At 35.1% G+C, this 17,765-nt stretch overlaps 1 protein-coding gene across 1 annotated transcript in view; it reads left to right on the top strand.

The window, feature by feature from the left end:
* Window positions 1-17,765, top strand: part of LOC121426608 (mucin-19-like) — a 196,170-nt gene that overhangs the window by 91,641 nt on the left and 86,764 nt on the right. The window contains exons 78-91 of the mRNA XM_041622966.1: window positions 3,412-3,635; window positions 3,952-4,108; window positions 4,374-4,433; window positions 4,610-4,816; window positions 7,888-8,111; window positions 8,428-8,584; window positions 8,850-8,909; window positions 9,086-9,292; window positions 12,366-12,589; window positions 12,906-13,062; window positions 13,328-13,387; window positions 13,564-13,770; window positions 16,843-17,066; window positions 17,383-17,539. Coding sequence (XP_041478900.1) covers window positions 3,412-3,635; window positions 3,952-4,108; window positions 4,374-4,433; window positions 4,610-4,816; window positions 7,888-8,111; window positions 8,428-8,584; window positions 8,850-8,909; window positions 9,086-9,292; window positions 12,366-12,589; window positions 12,906-13,062; window positions 13,328-13,387; window positions 13,564-13,770; window positions 16,843-17,066; window positions 17,383-17,539 — 2,325 coding nt within the window. The remainder of the gene's footprint in view (window positions 1-3,411; window positions 3,636-3,951; window positions 4,109-4,373; window positions 4,434-4,609; window positions 4,817-7,887; window positions 8,112-8,427; window positions 8,585-8,849; window positions 8,910-9,085; window positions 9,293-12,365; window positions 12,590-12,905; window positions 13,063-13,327; window positions 13,388-13,563; window positions 13,771-16,842; window positions 17,067-17,382; window positions 17,540-17,765) is intronic.

The raw sequence follows: 17,765 nt of genomic DNA, 5'->3' as shown, positions 1-17,765 counted from the left end.
AGCACCATTTCTAATATTCACACAAATTTGCCAATGGTACAATAGAAAAGCTGTCAAAGTTTCTTAAATGTTACCCTTCAGATTTGCTGTATGTGCATGTTCTTGTAATACTGTAGACTGTACAAAAAAAATTGAGAAAAGTTATGCCCCTACCATCATCCAACATAATTCCAAAAATTGGCATTTCATTACAGTGTGAATATTATGAAGTGTGATCCGCGTCCCCGCAGTGGTGCCGCAGAAATTTTGCCCTCACATCTATCATAGCCTTTAAGCAAAATGTGCTGATAAAAAACTGCACTCTTTCAAACTTCCTACTCATACCCTATTCCTTATTTTATTTTGTAGTACTTCACTCTTGCATCATTTACTTATCATATGCACACAGATCAATTTAGAAAACCCTACTGCTAAAGTGAAGGCAAGATGGCTAAAAATCACACACAATAAGTTTTTATATTTATCTTTCATGTACAACCTTTCCTCCATATTTTCAAACAATAAGTTTGCCATAACACCTCAATAATTAAATTAATTTGATTTGATTATTTTACTCACATTATTATCAATTAAATTCTATACACAACAAAAAGAGTAAGTCCCCCCTAAATCAAATTGCTGTAACTTTTGAACGGAATTATTTTGAGATATGATATTTCGTAGGTAGATTTCTACACTCATTAGGCAACTCCTGGGGAAATATGAAATTGATCGGTTGGGTCATGCGTGAATAATCAAAGATTGAATTAAAAATGACCATTTTTGAAAGTCACAAGAGTCGTGTTTCAGATTGTGCAAATACAATGTTAGACAAAAGTTGTTTTTTAGGTGAATTTTATGGTGGTATACTGGTTTACTATCCATCATTTAGCCACTCCACACACAATTTTGATATCGTATGTTCATGGTTGAGTGAGCGCAATGTATTGCAGGGGCCGCGGAAGCGGGGGGAGGGGGTTCAGCCCCCCCACTTTTTTTAAAAAGCATGTACAAAAATGTAAAAATGACTATACGATTGTGATTTTTTGCATGGTCAGCCCCCACCCTCCCACTTTTGGCTCTGCTACCCCCACCTCCCCCCCCACTTTGAAAACCGTTGTGTGGCCCCTGTATTTTGACGTATCATCATAGGGGGTTATGGTAGTATCCTTTACAACTTGCTTTAGAACATGTTAAAATTTGAAAATGTTGGTGGCTCCCCCGGTTATAGGCCCCTCCCCCATTTTAAAATTCTGGGTCCACCACTAATTTGCCCATAAATTAAACTGGTCATGAAAAATTGTTACGAAAAGAATACATTTATGCCGTATAAAGAGTATTCATTCATAAGTTTTCGAATGTGCTCGCTCAACCATGAAAATGTTTTAAGTTCGAAAAGTGCGTGGTGATAGAAATGATGGATGATAAAACAAAAATATTTGAAACCGAAGTTGCCCTCAATATGCACTTTATGACCCTTTAAAATGAGTCTGTGACACTGAAAATACAAATTTTCCCACTTTGATGCGTGCTCCCTTATCCATGAATAAACATATCGATTTCATTTTTGCACAGAATTCTGCCCATAGGCTAATAAACATTACTGCCAAATGACATTGCTAAAGACAGCCTTGAAAAAAAAGTTCCACCATATTGAATGAGGGTTTACTTATTCTTAAACATATGCACTCATAATGTACACAAGTCTATGAGAGAAGAAGTCAAAATTTTCACAAATATGAAATGAGGGTTTGTTTCATGGACGGTTTTTGCTACTTCTGCCAACAGTTTTTTCATGAAACTTCGCACATGGCTTCAGAGTAACACTATCCAAAAGGCGCGCACACCAAAATAACCATTCAACACGGCACAGAGTGGGGCCAAGGCTTTGAACTTTCTTCTCATTTGCATAATTTTCGAATATTATGTGCTCACTGATGCATTTAACATCGGGATTTTCATAAAAATCAAATCAAATGAACTATGCAAGGAGGTTTTTAACAGATATCCATAGTTACGAATTGCATTTTTTTCCAATAACGTAAAAAATAGAGCATCACAATCCACATGTTCATTCAAGCGTGAATGTTTAGTTAAACGCCTTTGAATCATTGAAGCATGTTAAATGGTCGTGAACATAACGAAAAAGTTGAGAAAAGATCATTTTCAGTTACCAAAATGAAACAATACTTGTCTATGATATTTGAAAATCGTATTTTTTGTTTTCAATAAATGTTCATTGAACCGTGAAACGATGAAAATTGTTGAAGATACTCTTCCCAAAAATAACTGTCATCATATTCTTTCATTCTTAGTGATATAAATGTGTAAAAAATCCAATTATTGCAAATTTTGACTCGTGTTTATTCAACCATGAAATTAAGCAAAAAAGTTGTATTGTACTTTAGAAAGTACCTTTTACAAGCCTTCTGACTATTTTTCATGATGAGAATGTGGAATTACTTCCAGTAAAATGGAATCAAAGTCATGATATTTGGCTTGTGACTTTTGAAAAGTGACATTTTTGCCTTCTGACGGTGCTCACTGAAGCATGACGTAAAATATGTCCATAACATTTACTCAGAGGGTAGCCTAGAAAATTACCTACACGCTCATGTAAAAATATATCAATAATTCGAATTGGTTCGGAAATTATTGATGTTTGTTCAAGGGGGACTTACTTTTTTTGTTGTGTATATTTCACTAACATTCTTTTCCTTACTTGCATGGAAATAATTTTAGCTTCATAGTATTAACAACATTCTTAGTGTTATCTGATTTTCTAGGGATAAAGTAGGCCTATACCATTAATGCATATGAAAACTGTCAGAACCACAATTCACCCCCTAAACTGCTGACATCCTCAGAAGTCATATAGCATAGGTTTGACATGCAGTCTTTTCGTGACTGCAATATGCAGGCGAGACAACGCTTGGCGTTTGCCTTGTTGAAATTTTTTTAAACACTTTTTTGACAAATTTTAGTGCAATATTGATGTGCTAGTTATCTATCCATGCAGTGTGTCTCTGTTTATTCTTCTATAAGTATATAGTTTTTATGACGTTTGTCAAGCATATTGATATAAGCTAATTGAATTATAATTGAATTTCGAAATTTTACCTTGATTTGATAATATCGGCATTTATTTGTTTGCTTCATGGCTCAATTTTCATAACTCTCTTTATTGCTTAAATATTCTCAACAATAGAGATGTCTTCTATAAATTTGTTTGATCCTTCTCTCTGGACTAATTTGTAAATTTTTTCCTAGGTGCTTACTAAGACATGTTGCGTATGCCATTACATCTAACAAGATTGCGCAAGTCACTCATGATGATTCATCTGAGAATTTTTATGAAATATATAGGCCTATTTTCATGCTATAAATATATCTCTTATTCTTTGTAACTTAAAATTCATATTTCTTTAACAGAATGTTATGATCTTCTGACCGAGGACCTCACTAAAGACAGTACTAGATCTTACACTGTACGCTTGCCATCGTCAACAGCTGATATTTCCGCAATCGAGGTTACTCCCAATTTATCAGGAGTCAAGAATGTATCTCTCTCTGTTGAGGTGACAACAGATGGTGATAATTATGAGGATGTAACAAGTAAGACAAATCTTCTCGTCAGAAACGTCCAGGATGCACAGGTACAAATATCGCTTCAATTATATGCTTTATCTCATATCAGTAACAGGAAAATTTTAAGTGGCAAATGTACTCTTTCTGCTCTTGATGTTTATTCATTGACGTGAATGAATTGGCCGCTACTATTTCCTTTCCCTTGATAATTGTTTCTTTTGGGTGAAGAGTCAAAATTGAAAGCAATGTCAAATTGCATAGTCTCTGCAAAATTTTGGGTGGTCTGGGTCAGTGGGATAATGTTGAGTGTGGGTAGATCTTTTGAAGGAATTTCATTATCATTTTGAATTTTTTTCATTTTTATTTTATCTTTATCTACTGTAGGGAAATCCCAGTACGACTGAACGCTATGTACAGTTAGATGGAACTGTTACTGTGGAAATCAGCTTCTCAGAAAGACTTGCGTCCAGCCGTGCAGTTCGAATAATTTTTACAGAGGATACAGACATCACTTCCATGACTTTGCATGGCTGCAACGAAAGTAAATGATATTTATATTTGCTTAATCTCGGATGAGAACTCATGAATAATTTTGAGCTAAAGAGTAATGATGACATTGATATATTCATTTAGTTATTTTGCCTTTCTCTTTGTTTTTTGTCTGACTAAAATTGGAAATAAAGGTTTATCCTTTGACTGTATGGACATTTAAGAAGTGCTTTTCAAACTGACATCAATTTTGCACTGAAAGCTACATGTATGTAAGATAGGTAATATAATTGTCTTCATGGTATTATTTTTACTAGGTCCGGTTACAACAACTACAACATCAGTCCCAGAAACTACCACCAAATCTACAACATCTGGTAGGTTAAGGCAATTAGTCTTTCATTTATTTTTGAATTATATGATAGGGCTAAAACGCTTCAACAGTTGTCTTTGTATTCAAATTTTAGTCTGGCTATTATGAGTTACATTACTTTCATTTATCATTTTCATATTATTGTGATTATAATTTCTAGTTATTCGTATTAAAATACAGAACCGACAACTACTGTAACAACGAGTGTTTCAACAACTACCACTCCAGCAACCACAACTTCTCCAATGACGACAGTGAAAGAAGAAACAACAACTACAGTAACAACAACCGCAAGCACCACAGTTTCTGAAGAGACGACAACTCTTACTACCACCACACCTGAAAGCTCCACTACTCAAACAACTACAACAGTGACAACAACTCGAGGTATAGAGATTAATAAAATATGTGCAAATACATGTACTAGTATATTTGTGTAGGATTATTACTTCCATCCCAATGGGGTCACTCAGCCACAGAGGGGGACACGTTTGACTGTTACCACAAATGCAAGTGAACCCTATTGCAGTCAATTTCAAGGACATTTTGTGAAATTTACCCCCCTATTTTCACGCAAAACAAGTACAAAATTATGGTAAAATGGTAACTTGAAAAACCCCTAATTATAAGATTGCAAGGACACTTTTGCCCATTTCGCAAATTTACCCCTATTTAACGTATTTCAAGGACAGGGCATTACACCCTTTCCTCATTAGAGGAAATTGCAACACAGGCGTCAGAGTGCTCAGTCCTTAAACATGTTAAAGATGACCAAGAGCCATGTCATAATGATAATAATAATAATAATTAGACTTATATCACGCCAAATCCACTCTGTAGAGTGCTCAAGGCGCATTTTAGGAAATTATTAAAGAAATTAAGAAGAATTGAACAGAAATGTTTTGATGTAATTTTTGAAAGTTTCAGAAGTCAAGCACTGTTTGATGTTATGAGGGAGGCTATTCCATAGCTTCGAGGATGAATAAACAAATGATCTTTCACCCCAGGTTTTGGAAACTTTGGGGGTAACAAGAGATTTGGAAAGGGAGGAACGTAAGGATCTTGAAGTTGTATACTGATACAATAATCCAAAAGAACTTTATTTTTCTTGAAAAATAAGAAAAGTAGAATTCTTTGTAAAAATAAATGTAGAGTTGTCCATATAAAGATACAGAGCATGATGCGCGTGCCCTCTGCAGCTGGTGACTCGGCGATGGATTTTACTTCCCGTGATCGTTCTCCCCTTTTTCCTGACCCCTATTTCCATCAGATCGAGGACAGTGAGCATATTTTCACTACTTTGAGGAGTGTTTTGTCCGCGGATGTTCCGTGAAACTGACCCCTTTTCCCGCGATTTTGGTAACGGTCATGCGGTCCCCAAGTCATATTGAGTGACCCCACCGGGACTACCATAAGTCATTTTGCTTAGATCCACTTTAACTGTTCCATTGTTGTTGATGTCTAGAATTTGAGTTAGATATTATTTTTAAGGTGAAAGATTGTTGATCATTGCCATTAAAGACTCTGAGATAGTGCCTTTGTATTTGAAAGGGAAGTCTTGGATTAAACGTATTTCCTTTGCATGTTATGTAATGTTGATAATATAAGGAGTCTTTTGTGAATGTTGTTTTATTTAAATAGAAAAGTAACAGAATGCTAGTTTATTGTGAAAAACAGCTTTGCTGCTTCCATGTTTTCAAATGTTCTCATAGCTACAGTATTTTTTTTTATTGATGTGCTAGTCATATATCATGTATTCTGTCCATACAGAATATTGGGACTTTTTGTCAAGCATATTAATATAACCTAATTCACTTATAATTTGAAGTTCTAAATTTTGCCTTGATTTGATCATAACATCAGCATTTTTTTCTTGCCTGCGTAGCGGAGCGAGTCATAGGTATCACTATTTCCACCGTCGGCATCACCAATTGTGTTGTACATATAATAACTTGATATCTTCGAGGTAGGATTGCCAAATCATATAAGGGTCCGCCTCTTGAAGGTGCAGGTCAAGTTCGAATGTCAGTTGAATTTGATTAAGGTCAAAGGTCAATGAACTTTCAATGCCTGGCACTGCTATGTTGTACACACAATAACTTTCTATAGCTTCCAGGTAGGATTGCAAACTTGTAACAGAGGTCCATCTCTTGAAGGTGCAGGTCAGGTTCGAATGTGATTTGAATTTGATTAAGGTCAAAGGTCAATGAACTTTCACACTGCTTCCTCTAATGACATGAACTTCATAATTTTATACTTTTTAACCCAAAAATTTTACTTCAGAACTCAGTACTCTCTATACCTGAACCAGATTTTTTTTTACTTGTTTATTCATTAAAAACTCTTGTTGTTATTTATTTAATGAGCTATAGTTCTTGGCATTAGCACCATTTCTAAAATTCACACAAATTTGCCAATGGTACAATAGAAAAGCTGTCAAAGTTTCTTAAATGTTACCCTTCAGATTTGCTGTATGTGCATGTTCTTGTAATACTGTAGACTGTATAAAACAAGTTGAGAAAAGTTATGCCCCTACCATCATCCAACATAATGCCAAAGATTGGCATTTCATTACAGTGTGAATATTTTGAAGTTTGATCCGCGTCCCCGCTGTGGTGCCGCAGACATATTGCCCTCACATCTATCATAGCCTTTAATCAAAATGTGCTGATAAAAAACTGCTCTTTCAAACTTCCTACTCATACCCTATTACTTATTGTATTTTGTAGTACTTCACTCTTGCCTCATTTACTTATCGTATGCACACAGATCAATTTAGAAAACCCTACTGCTAAAGTGAAGGCAAGATGGCTAAAAATCACAAACAATAAGTTTTATATTTATCTTTCATGTACAACCTTTCCTCCATATTTTCAAACAATAAGTTTGCCATAACACCTCAATAATTAAATTAATTTGATTTGATTATTTTACTCACATTATTATCAATTAAATTCTATTTCACTAACATTCTTTTCCTTACTTGCATGGAAATAATTTTAGCTTCATAGTATTAACAACATTCTTAGTGTTATCTGATTTTCTAGGGATAAAGTAGGCCTATACCATTAATGCATATGAAAACTGTCAGAACCACAATTCACCCCCTAAACTGCTGACAGCCTCAGAAGTCATATGGCATAGGTTTGACATGCAGTCTCTTTGTGACTGCAATATGCAGGCGAGACAACACTTGGCGTTTGCTTTGTTGAAATTTTTTAAAACACTTTTTTGACAAATTTTAGTGCAATTTTGATGTGCTAGTTATCTATCCATGCAGTGTGTCTCTGTTTATTCTTCTATAAGTATATAGTTTTTATGAAGTTTGTCAAGCATATTGATATAAGCATATGATGGTTCATCTGAGAAGTTTTATGAAATATATATAGGCCTATTTGGATGCTATAAATATATCTCTTATTCCTTGTAACTAGAAATTCATGATATTTCTTTAACAGAATGTTATGATCTTCTGACCGAGGACCTCACTAAAGACAGTACTAGATCTTACACTGTACGCTTGCCATCGTCAACAGCTGATATTTCCGCAATCGAGGTTACTCCCAATTTATCAGGAGTCAAGAATGTATCTCTCTCTGTTGAGGTGACAACAGATGGTGATAATTATGAGGATGTAACAAGTAAGACAAATCTTCTCGTCAGAAACGTCCAGGATGCACAGGTACAAATATCGCTTCAATTATATGCTTTATCTCATATCAGTAACAGGAAAATTTTAAGTGGCAAATGTACTCTTTCTGCTCTTGATGTTTATTCATTGACGTGAATGAATTGGCCGCTACTATTTCCTTTCCCTTGATAATTGTTTCTTTTGGGTGAAGAGTCAAAATTGAAAGCAATGTCAAATTGCATAGTCTCTGCAAAATTTTGGGTGGTCTGGGTCAGTGGGATAATTTTGAGTGTGGGTAGATCTTTTGAAGGAATTTCATTATCATTTTGAATTTTTTTCATTTTTATTTTATCTTTATCTACTGTAGGGAAATCCCAGTACGACTGAACGCTATGTACAGTTAGATGGAACTGTTACTGTGGAAATCAGCTTCTCAGAAAGACTTGCGTCCAGCCGTGCAGTTCGAATAATTTTTACAGAGGATACAGACATCACTTCCATGACTTTGCATGGCTGCAACGAAAGTAAATGATATTTATATTTGCTTAATCTCGGATGAGAACTCATGAATAATTTTGAGCTAAAGAGTAATGATGACATTGATATATTCATTTAGTTATTTTGCCTTTCTCTTTGTTTTTTGTCTGACTAAAATTGGGAATAAAGGTTTATCCTTTGACTGTATGGACATTTAAGAAGTGCTTTTCAAACTGACATCAACTTTGCACTGAAAGCTACATGTATGTAAGATAGGTAATATAATTGTCTTCATGGTATTATTTTTACTAGGTCCGGTTACAACAACTACAACATCAGTCCCAGAAACTACCACCAAATCTACAACATCTGGTAGGTTAAGGCAATTAGTCTTTCATTTATTTTTGAATTATATGATAGGGCTAAAACGCTTCAACAGTTGTCTTTGTATTCAAATTTTAGTCTGGCTATTATGAGTTACATTACTTTCATTTATCATTTTCATATTATTGTGATTATAATTTCTAGTTATTCGTATTAAAATACAGAACCGACAACTACTGTAACAACGAGTGTTTCAACAACTACCACTCCAGCAACCACAACTTCTCCAATGACGACAGTGAAAGAAGAAACAACAACTACAGTAACAACAACCGCAAGCACCACAGTTTCTGAAGAGACGACAACTCTTACTACCACCACACCTGAAAGCTCCACTACTCAAACAACTACAACAGTGACAACAACTCGAGGTATAGAGATTAATAAAATATGTGCAAATACATGTACTAGTATATTTGTGTAGGATTATTACTTCCATCCCAGTGGGGTCACTCAGCCGCAGAGGGGGACACGTTTGACTGTTACCACAAATGCAAGTGAACCCTATTGCAGTCAATTTCAAGGACATTTTGTGAAATTTACCCCCCTATTTTCACGCAAAACAAGTACAAAATTGCGGTAAAATGGTAACTTGAAAAACCCCTAATTCTAAGATTACAAGGACTCTTTTGCCCATTTCGCAAATTTACCCCTATTTAACGTATTTCAAGGACAGGGCATTTACACCCTTTCCTCATTAGAGGAAATTGCAACACAGGCGTCAGAGTGCTCAATGCTTAAACATGTTAAAGATGACCAAGAGCCATGTCATAATGATAATAATAATAATAATTAGACTTATATCACGCCAAATCCACTCTGTAGAGTGCTCAAGGCGCATTTTAGGAAATTATTAAAGAAATTAAGAAGAATTGAACAGAAATGTTTTGATGTAATTTTTGAAAGTTTCAGAAGTCAAGCACTGTTTGATGTTATGAGGGAGGCTATTCCATAGCTTCGAGGATGAATAAACAAATGATCTTTCACCCCAGGTTTTGGAAACTTTGGGGGTAACAAGAGATTTGGAAAGGGAGGAACGTAAGGATCTTGAAGTTGTATACTGATACAATAATCCAAAAGAACTTTATTTTTCTTGAAAAATAAGAAAAGTAGAATTCTTTGTAAAAATAAATGTAGAGTTGTCCATATAAAGATACAGAGCATGATGCGCGTGCCCTCTGCAGCTGGTGACTCGGCGATGGATTTTACTTCCCGTGATCGTTCTCCCCTTTTTCCTGACCCCTATTTCCATCAGATCGAGGACAGTGAGCATATTTTCACTACTTCGAGGAGTGTTCTGTCCGCGGATGTTCCGTGAAACTGACCCCTTTTCCCGCGATTTTGGTAACGGTCATGCGGTCCCCAAGTCATATTGAGTGACCCCACCGGGACTACCATAAGTCATTTTGCTTAGATCCACTTTAACTGTTCCATTGTTGTTGATGTCTAGAATTTGAGTTAGATATTATTTTTAAGGTGAAAGATTGTTGATCATTGCCATTAAAGACTCTGAGATAGTGCCTTTGTATTTGAAAGGGAAGTCTTGGATTAAACGTATTTCCTTTGCATGTTATGTAATGTTGATAATTTAAGGAGTCTTTTGTGAATGTTGTTTTATTTAAATAGAAAAGTAACAGAATGCTAGTTTATTGTGAAAAACAGCTTTGCTGCTTCCATGTTTTCAAATGTTCTCATAGCTACAGTATTTTTTTTTATTGATGTGCTAGTCATATATCATGTATTCTGTCCATACAGAATATTGGGACTTTTTGTCAAGCATATTAATATAACCTAATTCACTTATAATTTGAAGTTCTAAATTTTGCCTTGATTTGATCATAACATCAGCATTTTTTTCTTGCCTGCGTAGCGGAGCGAGTCATAGGTATCACTATTTCCACCGTCGGCATCACCAATTGTGTTGTACATATAATAACTTGATATCTTCGAGGTAGGATTGCCAAATCATATAAGGGTCCGCCTCTTGAAGGTGCAGGTCAAGTTCGAATGTCAGTTGAATTTGATTAAGGTCAAAGGTCAATGAACTTTCAATGCCTGGCACTGCTATGTTGTACACACAATAACTTTCTATAGCTTCCAGGTAGGATTGCAAACTTGTAACAGAGGTCCATCTCTTGAAGGTGCAGGTCAGGTTCGAATGTGATTTGAATTTGATTAAGGTCAAAGGTCAATGAACTTTCACACTGCTTCCTCTAATGACATGAACTTCATAATTTTATACTTTTTAACCCAAAAATTTTACTTCAGAACTCATTACTCTCTATACCTGAACCAGATTTTTTTTTTACTTGTTTATTCATTAAAAACTCTTGTTGTTATTTATTTAATGAGCTATAGTTCTTGGCATTAGCACCATTTCTAATATTCACACAAATTTGCCAATGGTACAATAGAAAAGCTGTCAAAGTTTCTTAAATGTTACCCTTCAGATTTGCTGTATGTGCATGTTCTTGTAATACTGTAGACTGTATAAAACAAGTTGAGAAAAGTTATGCCCCTACCATCATCCAACATAATGCCAAAGATTGGCATTTCATTACAGTGTGAATATTTTGAAGTTTGATCCGCGTCCCCGCTGTGGTGCCGCAGACATATTGCCCTCACATCTATCATAGCCTTTAATCAAAATGTGCTGATAAAAAACTGCTCTTTCAAACTTCCTACTCATACCCTATTACTTATTGTATTTTGTAGTACTTCACTCTTGCATCATTTACTTATCGTATGCACACAGATCAATTTAGAAAACCCTACTGCTAAAGTGAAGGCAAGATGGCTAAAAATCACAAACAATAAGTTTTATATTTATCTTTCATGTACAACCTTTCCTCCATATTTTCAAACAATAAGTTTGCCATAACACCTCAATAATTAAATTAATTTGATTTGATTATTTTACTCACATTATTATCAATTAAATTCTATTTCACTAACATTCTTTTCCTTACTTGCATGGAAATAATTTTAGCTTCATAGTATTAACAACATTCTTAGTGTTATCTGATTTTCTAGGGATAAAGTAGGCCTATACCATTAATGCATATGAAAACTGTCAGAACCACAATTCACCCCCTAAACTGCTGACAGCCTCAGAAGTCATATAGCATAGGTTTGACATGCAGTCTCTTTGTGACTGCAATATGCAGGCGAGACAACACTTGGCGTTTGCTTTGTTGAAATTTTTTTAAACACTTTTTTGACAAATTTTAGTGCAATTTTGATGTGCTAGTTATCTATCCATGCAGTGTGTCTCTGTTTATTCTTCTATAAGTATATAGTTTTTATGACTTTTGTCAAGCATATTGATATAAGCATATGATGGTTCATCTGAGAAGTTTTATGAAATATATATAGGCCTATTTGGATGCTATAAATATATCTCTTATTCCTTGTAACTAGAAATTCATGATATTTCTTTAACAGAATGTTATGATCTTCTGACCGAGGACCTCACTAAAGACAGTACTAGATCTTACACTGTACGCTTGCCATCGTCAACAGCTGATATTTCCGCAATCGAGGTTACTCCCAATTTATCAGGAGTCAAGAATGTATCTCTCTCTGTTGAGGTGACAACAGATGGTGATAATTATGAGGATGTAACAAGTAAGACAAATCTTCTCGTCAGAAACGTCCAGGATGCACAGGTACAAATATCGCTTCAATTATATGCTTTATCTCATATCAGTAACAGGAAAATTTTAAGTGGCAAATGTACTCTTTCTGCTCTTGATGTTTATTCATTGACGTGAATGAATTGGCCGCTACTATTTCCTTTCCCTTGATAATTGTTTCTTTTGGGTGAAGAGTCAAAATTGAAAGCAATGTCAAATTGCATAGTCTCTGCAAAATTTTGGGTGGTCTGGGTCAGTGGGATAATTTTGAGTGTGGGTAGATCTTTTGAAGGAATTTCATTATCATTTTGAATTTTTTTCATTTTTATTTAATCTTTATCTACTGTAGGGAAATCCCAGTACGACTGAACGCTATGTACAGTTAGATGGAACTGTTACTGTGGAAATCAGCTTCTCAGAAAGACTTGCGTCCAGCCGTGCAGTTCGAATAATTTTTACAGAGGATACAGACGTCACTTCCATGACTTTGCATGGCTGCAACGAAAGTAAATGATATTTATATTTGCTTAATCTCGGATGAGAACTCATGAATAATTTTGAGCTAAAGAGTAATGATGACATTGATATATTCATTTAGTTATTTTGCCTTTCTCTTTGTTTTTTGTCTGACTAAAATTGGGAATAAAGGTTTATCCTTTGACTGTATGGACATTTAAGAAGTGCTTTTCAAACTGACATCAACTTTGCACTGAAAGCTACATGTATGTAAGATAGGTAATATAATTGTCTTCATGGTATTATTTTTACTAGGTCCGGTTACAACAACTACAACATCAGTCCCAGAAACTACCACCAAATCTACAACATCTGGTAGGTTAAGGCAATTAGTCTTTCATTTATTTTTGAATTATATGATAGGGCTAAAACGCTTCAACAGTTGTCTTTGTATTCAAATTTTAGTCTGGCTATTATGAGTTACATTACTTTCATTTATCATTTTCATATTATTGTGATTATAATTTCTAGTTATTCGTATTAAAATACAGAACCGACAACTACTGTAACAACGAGTGTTTCAACAACTACCACTCCAGCAACCACAACTTCTCCAATGACGACAGTGAAAGAAGAAACAACAACTACAGTAACAACAACCGCAAGCACCACAGTTTCTGAAGAGACGACAACTCTTACTACCACCACACCTGAAAGCTCCACTACTCAAACAACTACAACAGTGACAACAACTCGAGGTATAGAGATTAATAAAATATGTGCAAATACATGTACTAGTATATTTGTGTAGGATTATTACTTCCATCCCAGTGGGGTCACTCAGCCGCAGAGGGGGACACGTTTGACTGTTACCACAAATGCAAGTGAACCCTATTGCAGTCAATTTCAAGGACATTTTGTGAAATTTACCCCCCTATTTTCACGCAAAACAAGTACAAAATTGCGGTAAAATGGTAACTTGAAAAACCCCTAATTATAAGATTGCAAGGACACTTTTGCCCATTTCGCAAATTTACCCCTATTTAACGTATTTCAAGGACAGGGCATTTACACCCTTTCCTCATTAGAGGAAATTGCAACACAGGCGTCAGAGTGCTCAATGCTTAAACATGTTAAAGATGACCAAGAGCCATGTCATAATGATAATAATAATAATAATTAGACTTATATCACGCCAAATCCACTCTGTAGAGTGCTCAAGGCGCATTTTAGGAAATTATTAAAGAAATTAAGAAGAATTGAACAGAAATGTTTTCATGTAATTTTTGAAAGTTTCAGAAGTCAAGCACTGTTTGATGTTATGAGGGAGGCTATTCCATAGCTTCGAGGATGAATAAACAAATGATCTTTCACCCCAGGTTTTGGAAACTTTGGGGGTAACAAGAGATTTGGAAAGGGAGGAACGTAAGGATCTTGAAGTTGTATACTGATACAATAATCCAAAAGAACTTTATTTTTCTTGAAAAATAAGAAAAGTAGAATTCTTTGTAAAAATAAATGTAGAGTTGTCCATATAAAGATACAGAGCATGATGCGCGTGCCCTCTGCAGCTGGTGACTCGGCGATGGATTTTACTTCCCGTGATCGTTCTCCCCTTTTTCCTGACCCCTATTTCCATCAGATCGAGGACAGTGAGCATATTTTCACTACTTCGAGGAGTGTTCTGTCCGCGGATGTTCCGTGAAACTGACCCCTTTTCCCGCGATTTTGGTAACGGTCATGCGGTCCCCAAGTCATATTGAGTGACCCCACCGGGACTACCATAAGTCATTTTGCTTAGATCCACTTTAACTGTTCCATTGTTGTTGATGTCTAGAATTTGAGTTAGATATTATTTTTAAGGTGAAAGATTGTTGATCATTGCCATTAAAGACTCTGAGATAGTGCCTTTGTATTTGAAAGGGAAGTCTTGGATTAAACGTATTTCCTTTGCATGTTATGTAATGTTGATAATTTAAGGAGTCTTTTGTGAATGTTGTTTTATTTAAATAGAAAAGTAACAGAATGCTAGTTTATTGTGAAAAACAGCTTTGCTGCTTCCATGTTTTCAAATGTTCTCATAGCTACAGTATTTTTTTTTATTGATGTGCTAGTCATATATCATGTATTCTGTCCATACAGAATATTGGGACTTTTTGTCAAGCATATTAATATAACCTAATTCACTTATAATTTGAAGTTCTAAATTTTGCCTTGATTTGATCATAACATCAGCATTTTTTTCTTGCCTGCGTAGCGGAGCGAGTCATAGGTATCACTATTTCCACCGTCGGCATCACCAATTGTGTTGTACATATAATAACTTGATATCTTCGAGGTAGGATTGCCAAATCATATAAGGGTCCGCCTCTTGAAGGTGCAGGTCAAGTTCGAATGTCAGTTGAATTTGATTAAGGTCAAAGGTCAATGAACTTTCAATGCCTGGCACTGCTATGTTGTACACACAATAACTTTCTATAGCTTCCAGGTAGGATTGCAAACTTGTAACAGAGGTCCATCTCTTGAAGGTGCAGGTCAGGTTCGAATGTGATTTGAATTTGATTAAGGTCAAAGGTCAATGAACTTTCACACTGCTTCCTCTAATGACATGAACTTCATAATTTTATACTTTTTAACCCAAAAATTTTACTTCAGAACTCAGTACTCTCTATACCTGAACCAGATTTTTTTTTACTTGTTTATTCATTAAAAACTCTTGTTGTTATTTATTTAATGAGCTATAGTTCTTGGCATTAGCACCATTTCTAATATTCACACAAATTTGCCAATGGTACAATAGAAAAGCTGTCAAAGTTTCTTAAATGTTACCCTTCAGATTTGCTGTATGTGCATGTTCTTGTAATACTGTAGACTGTATAAAACAAGTTGAGAAAAGTTATGCCCCTACCATCATCCAACATAATGCCAAAGATTGGCATTTCATTACAGTGTGAATATTTTGAAGTTTGATCCGCGTCCCCGCTGTGGTGCCGCAGACATATTGCCCTCACATCTATCATAGCCTTTAATCAAAATGTGCTGATAAAAAACTGCTCTTTCAAACTTCCTACTCATACCCTATTACTTATTGTATTTTGTAGTACTTCACTCTTGCATCATTTACTTATCGTATGCACACAGATCAATTTAGAAAACCCTACTGCTAAAGTGAAGGCAAGATGGCTAAAAATCACAAACAATAAGTTTTATATTTATCTTTCATGTACAACCTTTCCTCCATATTTTCAAACAATAAGTTTGCCATGACACCTCAATAATTAAATTAATTTGATTTGATTATTTTACTCACATTATTATCAATTAAATTCTATTTCACTAACATTCTTTTCCTTACTTGCATGGAAATAATTTTAGCTTCATAGTATTAACAACATTCTTAGTGTTATCTGATTTTCTAGGGATAAAGTAGGCCTATACCATTAATGCATATGAAAACTGTCAGAACCACAATTCACCCCCTAAACTGCTGACAGCCTCAGAAGTCATATGGCATAGGTTTGACATGCAGTCTCTTTGTGACTGCAATATGCAGGCGAGACAACACTTGGCGTTTGCTTTGTTGAAATTTTTTAAAACACTTTTTTGACAAATTTTAGTGCAATTTTGATGTGCTAGTTATCTATCCATGCAGTGTGTCTCTGTTTATTCTTCTATAAGTATATAGTTTTTATGACTTTTGTCAAGCATATTGATATAAGCATATGATGGTTCATCTGAGAAGTTTTATGAAATATATATAGGCCTATTTGGATGCTATAAATATATCTCTTATTCCTTGTAACTAGAAATTCATGATATTTCTTTAACAGAATGTTATGATCTTCTGACCGAGGACCTCACTAAAGACAGTACTAGATCTTACACTGTACGCTTGCCATCGTCAACAGCTGATATTTCCGCAATCGAGGTTACTCCCAATTTATCAGGAGTCAAGAATGTATCTCTCTCTGTTGAGGTGACAACAGATGGTGATAATTATGAGGATGTAACAAGTAAGACAAATCTTCTCGTCAGAAACGTCCAGGATGCACAGGTACAAATATCGCTTCAATTATATGCTTTATCTCATATCAGTAACAGGAAAATTTTAAGTGGCAAATGTACTCTTTCTGCTCTTGATGTTTATTCATTGACGTGAATGAATTGGCCGCTACTATTTCCTTTCCCTTGATAATTGTTTCTTTTGGGTGAAGAGTCAAAATTGAAAGCAATGTCAAATTGCATAGTCTCTGCAAAATTTTGGGTGGTCTGGGTCAGTGGGATAATTTTGAGTGTGGGTAGATCTTTTGAAGGAATTTCATTATCATTTTGAATTTTTTTCATTTTTATTTAATCTTTATCTACTGTAGGGAAATCCCAGTACGACTGAACGCTATGTACAGTTAGATGGAACTGTTACTGTGGAAATCAGCTTCTCAGAAAGACTTGCGTCCAGCCGTGCAGTTCGAATAATTTTTACAGAGGATACAGACATCACTTCCATGACTTTGCATGGCTGCAACGAAAGTAAATGATATTTATATTTGCTTAATCTCGGATGAGAACTCATGAATAATTTTGAGCTAAAGAGTAATGATGACATTGATATATTCATTTAGTTATTTTGCCTTTCTCTTTGTTTTTTGTCTGACTAAAATTGGAAATAAAGGTTTATCCTTTGACTGTATGGACATTTAAGAAGTGCTTTTCAAACTGACATCAACTTTGCACTGAAAGCTACATGTATGTAAGA

This window comes from Lytechinus variegatus, chromosome 13 (assembly GCF_018143015.1).
Source record: "Lytechinus variegatus isolate NC3 chromosome 13, Lvar_3.0, whole genome shotgun sequence".
Classification (NCBI taxonomy): Eukaryota; Metazoa; Echinodermata; class Echinoidea; order Temnopleuroida; family Toxopneustidae; genus Lytechinus; species Lytechinus variegatus.
The sequence above is the reverse complement of the archived record's forward strand: the minus strand, read 5'-3'. Positions and strand labels throughout refer to the sequence as shown.